This window comes from Trypanosoma conorhini, assembly GCF_003719485.1.
Source record: "Trypanosoma conorhini strain 025E chromosome Unknown Tco_14.4_contig_00179, whole genome shotgun sequence".
NCBI classification, from domain to species: domain Eukaryota; phylum Euglenozoa; class Kinetoplastea; order Trypanosomatida; family Trypanosomatidae; genus Trypanosoma; species Trypanosoma conorhini.
In genome coordinates, this window is record NW_021704265.1 from 1 (window position 1) to 8,212 (window position 8,212).

At 58.5% G+C, this 8,212-nt stretch overlaps 3 protein-coding genes across 3 annotated transcripts, besides 4 other annotated features; 1 reads left to right on the forward strand and 2 right to left on the reverse strand.

Moving 5' to 3' along the window:
- Tco025E_03775 (uncharacterized protein) lies at positions 1-389 on the forward strand (the record flags this gene model as incomplete). Its single annotated transcript, XM_029370693.1, has 1 exon — positions 1-389. A coding segment is annotated over one exon (389 nt), but the record flags the coding sequence as incomplete, so codon positions are not given.
- Positions 390-846: 457 nt separating this feature from the next.
- On the reverse strand, positions 847-1,245 carry Tco025E_03776 (uncharacterized protein; the record flags this gene model as incomplete). The annotated part of the gene is made up of 1 exon (XM_029370694.1): positions 847-1,245. One exon carries the CDS (start codon positions 1,243-1,245, stop codon positions 847-849), a length of 399 nt encoding a protein of 132 aa, XP_029229193.1.
- A 580-nt stretch (positions 1,246-1,825) lies between these two features.
- Positions 1,826-1,862: a microsatellite.
- Positions 1,863-2,170: 308 nt separating this feature from the next.
- On the reverse strand, positions 2,171-7,774 carry Tco025E_03777 (ATP-binding cassette protein subfamily A, member 10; the record flags this gene model as incomplete). The annotated part of the gene is made up of 1 exon (XM_029370695.1): positions 2,171-7,774. One exon carries the CDS (start codon positions 7,772-7,774, stop codon positions 2,171-2,173), a length of 5,604 nt encoding a protein of 1,867 aa, XP_029229194.1.
- Positions 7,775-8,033: 259 nt separating this feature from the next.
- Positions 8,034-8,054: a microsatellite.
- A 7-nt stretch (positions 8,055-8,061) lies between these two features.
- Positions 8,062-8,087: a microsatellite.
- Positions 8,088-8,124: a microsatellite.
- Positions 8,125-8,212: the final 88 nt, after the last annotated feature.

Here is an 8,212-nt window from a genome sequence, read left to right on the forward strand (position 1 = left end):
GCGACACGACGTACCGACTCCGTCGCCTCCTGCGCCGCGAGGATCGCGCTGCTCTGGAAGCGCAGGCCCTCCTTCTGCGCCCCCGACACCTCCCGCACCAGGCGCTGGAAGGGCGCCTTCTGCAGGAGGAGGTCCGTGGAGCGCTGGAACTGGCGGATCTCGCGCAGCGCCACGGTTCCCGGGCGCCAGCGGCGCTGTGCGTGTTTCACGCCCGTCGCCGCGCCAGGGGCCTTGGGGGCCTTCTTGCTCTTCTTGGACGTGATGGTCCTCTTGCTCCGCGTTCATGGGTGCACTGGTGGAGGAATATCATCCCCCCACTGGCAAGTACCGGTGCGATCCAAAGTCGCACCAGTAAGCGAGGAAGGTGGCTGGTTTTATTATTATTTTAACCGCTGTCACTATCCACCGCCGGGCTCCGCACGAAGGAGCGGCAGTGTTCGATAATCGCTTCGAGCTTCGTCCGCGAGCCGCCGCAGAAGTTCGGGCTCCGCAACCGCCGCTCCCCCCTCACAAGTTGGGCCCGTTTTCGCCACGCCGTCCGAACTGAAGTAACGACAGCGCGACGCGTCATCCGCGCTGAGACGCCCTGCGACCGCACGTGTGCTCAAGGCGCTCCGATGCAGCGGTCACAAAATACAACTTCCAGTTGCCGCGCCAAGGCGCGCTGCTCGCCTCTTCAAAGGCGTCACCCCGCAACGGGGCAGTGTCCGTGCAGGCACCCATGCGTTGGGGCAAATCCTCGGCGAATGCCAGCAAGGCAAGCAAAACCGCCCGTGCTTCCGCCTGCAAGAGAGAAGTGTTGGGGAAGCACCGCAGAGGTCCACTCGGCCCACCTCAACGCCTGCATCAGCCAGAAGCGGCAGCGCGCCAGAACCGTGTGAAGTCGCGCCCGTGCCGAGGCAAGTCACTGGATCTCCGTGGGAAGTATGTTACCCATGCGGTCCTCCAAGCGCCCATGACAGGAGCAAGATAAGACGCCCCAAACTGCGGGCAGTGTGGGTTGCGTGCAATGCCCGCCGTCTTTCCGCGTTCCGGAGAACCGCGCCAGGGCTTTCGGTCGTCAGCGTCGGTTACGCGCCAAGCGCAGTGTCGGGAAGCAGAACCGTAAGCCTGAGGTCGGGGTTTGCCGTAGGTGGCCAACGGCGTCACGTCCACTCGGACGCTGTGCATGCTGGCGGACGCGCCACCGCAAAAGATGCGCCAAGCCCCCAGCTGCGCCTGCGCCGTGCAGGTTGCAGCGAGCATTCTTGAGTACGTCAAAAAAAAACTTTCTTTGCCGCCTTCCAACGAGGCAACTCAAGAAAGAGACCAGCCAACAAACAAATAAAACGGCGGACACAAACAAATAGTCACCCCAAGTTTGTTGAACGCACCCGGACGAAGATTTCCTCCAGACGTTTCTAAAGGAAACCCTGCCGGAAAGAAACAAACTCTTAGTTATCGAATCATGTTTTCACCACATGTATATGTGTGTGTGTGGGTATCCCCCTCCCCCTCCCCTTTCTTTCTTTGTTTCTGCCCTGTTATTCACTCCTGCGGCCGATAAGTTTATAGGCCCCGACGGCGGTTGGGCCCTCGCTTGGAAGACTGGCCGCCGCGCCCAAAGGCAGAGACACAACACATTCTGCTGACGCCTCTCCCCGCGGTCCCCGCCGGACACTCGCCGTCGCAGTTTCCCTCCGCACACCGTCGGCAGCTCGCCCATGCGCATTTCCTTCGGCCACGCCTTCCCTCCTACACCTCACGCCGCTACCCGCGCCGTTCCCCCCACCCTCATCTCCTCCCTTCGTTTACTCTACTTTTTCCCCTGCTTCCCAAAAGTAGCCTTTTTCTTCTTTTCTTTTCCTTTATTCTTCTCTTCTCGGCCTTGTGCCCCTCCACCCGTGGTGGAAATAATTAGTTCAAAAACAAAAACGAACCAAAATAAAAACTTCTCTCCCAAATACATATTTCACACCTCCTTCAACCCTCCCCCAGCCATCGTCATTTCTGCCCCTGCTGCTCTGTGGCTGACGGCGATTGCGGCTTCTGGGGCCTCGAGTTACTTCAGCCCATCGCCCCACCCCACCTGTGCTGCGCTGACTGCCGCCACAGAGACGCACACACGAGAAAAAAAAAACGCTGGGAGTACGTGTGTGCATGTACGACGCGCCCTCGCCGCGTGAGAAGCTCACATGACCAGCAGAATATCCTCCAGCGTTGGCTGCGTCGCGCTCACTTGGACCACCGGCGGCAGCCCCGCCACTTTCCCTTCGCGGATATCAGAGGTCACGGCGCAGATGTGCGAGAGGCTGTGCCGCACCGACAGCGTCACGGTGCGATCCACAACGCCCTCCACGACGCAGTCGTCCTCCTCGCTCGAAGCAGAAGTGTGGAAGGCCTCACAGAGGCGTTTCGCGACGTCGCTGGCGGCATCAATGGGGCCACACGCTTCGGCGAACACCACGCGCACGGTGTAGACGGCGCCGTCCGTGTAGTGCGTCTTCAGCTCCTGCGGCGTGCCAACGCATTGCAGCCTCCCGCTTGAGATGAAAGCCACTCGGTCTGCGAGGGCCTCGGTTTCATCCAACAGATGCGTGGTGAGAATCACAGACTTTTCGCGTGTTAGCCGCTTGACCACGGCGCAGGTTCGCCGACGCGCGGCGGCGTCCATGCCAGCCGTAGGCTCGTCAAGCAAGACGCTGGTGGTGCCACCGACCAGTGCCACAGCAAGTGACAAACGTCGCTTGTTTCCGCCGCTCAGCGAGTAGGCCGGGGCGTTCCGCCACTGCGTGAGGGCCAACGCACTGAGAAGTTGGGGGATTTCCTTCTGGATGTAGGCGGCACTGGCCCCGCGCAGACCCGCGTAGAGCCGCAGGTGCTCGTACGGCGATAGGTGGCCAATGAGGGCATCCTTCTGTGGGCAGTAGCCAACGTAGCTGCGGGAGGCGGAGCGGAGGACGGAGAGGTGGTTGATGTACGCCGAACCGGTTGTCGGGTTCACCTCGCCAGCCAAAATGCTGACCGTCGTCGTCTTGCCGGCGCCGTTGAGGCCCAGCAAGGCCATGATTTCGCCCTTGTGGACGCCGAGCGAGAGGTCGTCCACGGCGGCCCGGTCGGACCCGTAGTACTTCTTCGTGATGTGCTGCAGCGTGATGCCGTCCTCCCTGCGACCCGTCGCGTGGCGGCAAACCTCCTCCTCCTCACGCGCGACAGAATCGTCGACCGCCACGCAGGTCGCGTGGTTGCCCTCCGCGTCAATGAGGGAGACCGACGTGTCAGCGTGGTTGTCGGGTGACCGCTGCCTCCGCCGCTTGCAGCAGGAGAGCTGGGCACACACCCAGGTGATGCGCTGTATGCGTGCGTACTCGAGCAGCACTAGCACCAGAAGTGAGGCGGCGAAGGTGCACGACATGTAAACAAGGGCGGTCCCGATGCCACCTTTGAACTTGCCGTCGACAAGCTCGAGCAGGGCAAAGAGGTTGGGCCGCACCCTTTCTGGGAACATCAGATTCGCCAGCTCCACCCCCGACAGGGTGAACACGCCCTCGCCAAAGGAAACGGACGGGAAGATACGCAGGATGTATGTTGTGTACCTCACAAAGTCCTCCAGGCTCTTGTTTGCGCCGAGGATCTGCTCGCCCATGACCCACAAGAAACCCAGCACAAAGTTAGCCGCAAGAACAACGCTCTGGGCGACAAACGGGGAGCTGAAGAAAAAACTGACGACGTAGCTGCATGGCACAGAGCTAAGGCCGAAGAACGCAAAGAGCGTTATGGCGGCCCCGACAATGTTGGCGTTTCCAATGAATTCTGTGCGCTTGAATATGACAAAAATTACCATCGCCAGCGCCTCGGTCACAAGGTAGCAGCAGAAATCAAATAACATGGAACTCGTCCAGAATGCAAGCGCGTTGGCACCCGCGAGCCACTGCAGATGTCGAGCACCGGTTTGACACTCCCGCACCATGAAGGCGACCGTATTGCTTGGGATAAACGTAAAGGGCAGTAGAACAAAGATGCCAAAGAGCACACGACGGAAGGCACTTACCATTTTCGATTCGAATGCTCCCATTTGCATCGGCACATTCCGCGCCGTCGTCGTTGAGCCATTGCCAAACAACTGGTAGTTGACAACATTATACAGCACATTGAGGGCCTGTGGCGCGGAGTGGTGAGCCGAGGTGTTATGCATCAGAATAGACGTGTAGCCGGCAGGCGGACCCTGGTTGCTCGTGAGGGAAACTGCAACATAGCGGGTGGCCTGGTGGCGCATCACGTCAGGGATCATCGCGGCAGAGAGTGGGTGACTGCAATTTGCCACATCACAGTTGACCTGGACAGGCGTGTAGTACGGTCCAAAGGCCGCGGTCATGTCATTCTTTTTCGCTGCAAATACGTCTGGCAACACCGACGACGTCGTCCACGGGACTGCCGAGAGCGGCGGGGTCTTGTAGCCTGCGTACAGGGAGGCGTCAAGGGTGAGTGCCGGCTGGCCCGGCGGGTTCACAAGGTCCGTCAAGAGGGCTAGGGCGAGGAATGCCACTGGCAAAACAATCTGAAAAATGAGGAGACGGACGTCCCGCTTGGCGCAGTGTACGCGCTTCATAAAAAGCACGGAAAAGTGTCGCGTGAACGTCTGCCCATGGTGCATGTGGTACGCCTCGAGGCTGAGCAAGTTACAAGCCTCCTCATTCGCGGCAGCACGACCGCAGCCAACCGCAGTGCCAACCGCAGTGCCAACCGCCTGCGTCGCCTGGCCGGCGCGGCCGTCCAGCTGAATGGAAATCCCTTGCTCCGTCACGTTGTCTCTTGTCGACTCCGGTGCGGACGCCGTGGGCATCAGCGTCTGCTGCTTCGGCGCCAGCGAGTTCATCACGTCCTCCAGTGTGGTCAGACTGAGGCCAATGCTGCGCAGGTGAAGCGCCGCCCGCTGCTCCTCCAGCTCACTGATGATGGCGTTCCCTGACGAGGAGAGCAGCGACAAGGGAAAGCGAAACATGATCTCGCGACCACGGCGCTCGATCCCCAGCAGCTTGCATTGCCTGGAAATGGGCTGCAGCTCTGAAGACGTCGTGTGGGAGTGCCCGGAAAATGATTTGTCGCGCACAAACTCGGTAAGACGGCTGATGCAGATATTCTCCTCCATCTCAGAGGAGCAGGCGTCCACCACGCAGGTCACGACGTACCCAACCTCCATCTTCGACTTCAAAAACAGGGCCGACCCCGCACCACGCAGGACGCCGTCCTGCATGAGGAGAATCCGGTCCCCCATCCGATCTGCCTCATCCAGCAGGTGCGTTGAGACCACCACGGCGCGTGTGTCACGGTCCTTCTGAAGCGCGTCATGCACCGCCTTTCTCCCCCGCATGTCCATTCCAGACGTCGGCTCGTCGAGGAAGAGGACTTCAGGGCGTCCGACGAGGGCCACGCCAACGCACAGGCGCCTCCGTTGACCCCCAGAGAGGTTCCTTGCAAGGGTGTGGCGTTTCTCCTCCAACTGCATGTTGGCGATGACTTCATCCACTTCCTGCTGCACATCCCAGCGCCGATGAACCTTCATGCGGGCGTAGAAGCTGAGGTGCTCCTCCACCGTGAGTTCCTCCCACACAATGTCCGCCTGTGGGCAGTACCCAATGTGCTTTTGGCACTTCCCCAGCTGGTGCTTCGCGTTGTGGCCGCAGATGTAGACCTCACCACGCGTGGGTGTCAGCATGCCAGTCGCGATCCCTATCAAAGTCGTCTTGCCAGAGCCGTTGGGGCCGAGCAGCACATTTACCTTGCCAAAGTCCAGCTGAATGGAAACATCGCGCAGCGCCTCGCAGTAGTCCCCATTGCGGCGCAGCCCCGTGATGAAGTAGTAGAGCCATCCAAGCAGGCTCCCGGTGTGGTATACCTTGTACAAGTTACGGAACACCGCCGCGGGGGCCTCCTTCTCGCGTTCGAGAGGCGCCTCGCCACTCAGCGGCGGCCTCTCCACTGCACCACACACAGGCTCCTGAGGGTCTGCCGCCGCAGAGTGGCGCGGCACATGCGGTTTAGTCAATTCAGAATCCCCACGATCGCCGCCGCAGCCGCCGCAGGGAAACAGGCGACGCATCCACGAGAGGAAAAACAAGGGGTGTCGGCGACGGCCAATCGAGGACGGCAACACCTGGTCCAAGTACACCCAAAGAAGCCACATAATGGCTGACGACGCCCACATCAACCCAATCGCCAATGACACGGTGTAGTCCCCTTCACGTGCATTTTTCCAGGAGAAAGGGTAGCCAAAGGAGGCATACTTGGAGAGCACGTCAAAGGCCTTCGCGTAGGCGACGCATGGGACGAAACTCATCGAAACAAGCCGCACCATGCTCGCACCCTCGGGAAGGGAGTAGTACGGCATACTGCATAAGAAGATGCACACCGCCCCCACGGCTCCCGCAATCCGGGGATTGGTAAACATGGTACTCAGAAACAGGCTCAGGGCAGTGTTCTGCTGCATAAAGCTGAAGTAGATCATGAATAGCACCCCAAAGTGCACATAGTGAAAAAAACTTATCCGTAACACAATGGCGGCAAGCAGCGAGGCGACTAGATCCATCAAAAAGGCGGAGGCAAACCAGCCAAGTGACATGCATGACCAGCGAAGACCCATGATTTGCATGGCTTCGCGAATACGGTGTAATTTCTCTTCAACAATCCAACTCACAAGCCTCGCGACGGGGAATATGGCGGCGAGCATCGCCACAAGCGGCATGAAGTACACCCAACTTGCGTAGAAACTGTTCTCATGGTACGGCGCCGTCGGCATGGGGATCAGAGAGGGTCCGTTGAGGTTGACATATTGAAAAATGCCGGAGGCATTTGCCCCAGACGGTGACAACGGCGACGCACTTTTAAGACGACGTTGCGTGTAGAACCGCTGCACTGCATTCTGCAAAGTCATGAATCCGCTTGTGACGTACAGCATGTACTCGTTGGCTCCCAGACCCTTGAGGAACTTCATATTCGACGCAAACGTCCATGGGGTGGCGGTGTAGTTCATGCTGATGGAGAAAATGAGCGCCTCATCCCCCGCCGCCGCCGCCGCCGGCGCAGGTGAGAGGGGAGGCAGCTCCACAATGGCCCAGACTTTGTTGTCGTGCTTCTTGGCGAACTTCTGCGCCTCGGCCATCGAGGGGAAGAAGCGGTCCCTGTACACCACCTCGCCGCAGAGGGCGCTGATGTTGCTGCAGAAGTCGGCAAACTCGGCGGCGACGGAGGTGTCGTTCCCCGTCCCGGCCAGCAGCAGGTGTCCGTAGTGTGATAAACTGGCCTGTGGCGAGCGGGTGAAGAACACCGGATTTGCCCTGCGGGAGTCGTACGACACAAACGCGGAGAGCGCGAGGTAGGCGTCGAGGCTGGGAACCCGCACAGGGCCCTTGCCGAAGTACACCCCAAACATGACCTTCGACATCAACGCCCTGTCGCGCACGCAGAGAGCCCCTTCCCGCACGAACGGGAAACACACCGTGTTGCTGCTCTTCCCCATACAAGGCCCGATGTGCAGGCTGCGGCCAAACGGGCGTGGGCTTGAAAAGTTTTGACAGAAAAAAGCCGGTAGGAAAACCGACATATCCATCGTTTTCCCTGCAGAATAATCGATGGTGGGCACCTCCTTTGTCGTGGAGAACCAGTAGCCCAACGCCAACAAGAGCGTAAAGAGGCATGGCAGAAGCAGCTCGGCAACCGTCGACACCGGCGCTCTCCAGCGCTGCAGAAAAACCTTCCAGAGAAAGGCCCTGAACTGAATGAACCACAAGTAGGCCATTGTGGTGTGGCGGCAATATTCTCTAGCCGACGCTGAAAATCAAACACCGCTGTGGCCTCTTATAACAAGCTGTGAATTATACAGGGCCTTTTTCTCCACTATTGTACCTTTCGCGTTACACCCTTCTTCTTTTTGTTTTTCTTTTTTGTTTGTTTGTTTTTTGTTTCTCTTTTTCTTTCCGTTTTAATCTTCCTTTTTCACTTCGTTATTTTTTTCACTTCCTTTCGCTAACTATTCTTCCTGCCTTCTTCCTTTTCAAATATATATATATATATATATAAAAGAGTTTTTATTTTATTTTATTTTATTTTATTTGTTGTTGTTGTTGTTGTTGTTGTTGTTGTTGTTGTCGTCGTTGCTTCCCAGTCTTTTCCGCCGGTGTGTTAACCCACTGGCAGGACCCCTCGCTAGCTGGCAGCCGCTCCCCTAGGCTTCTCC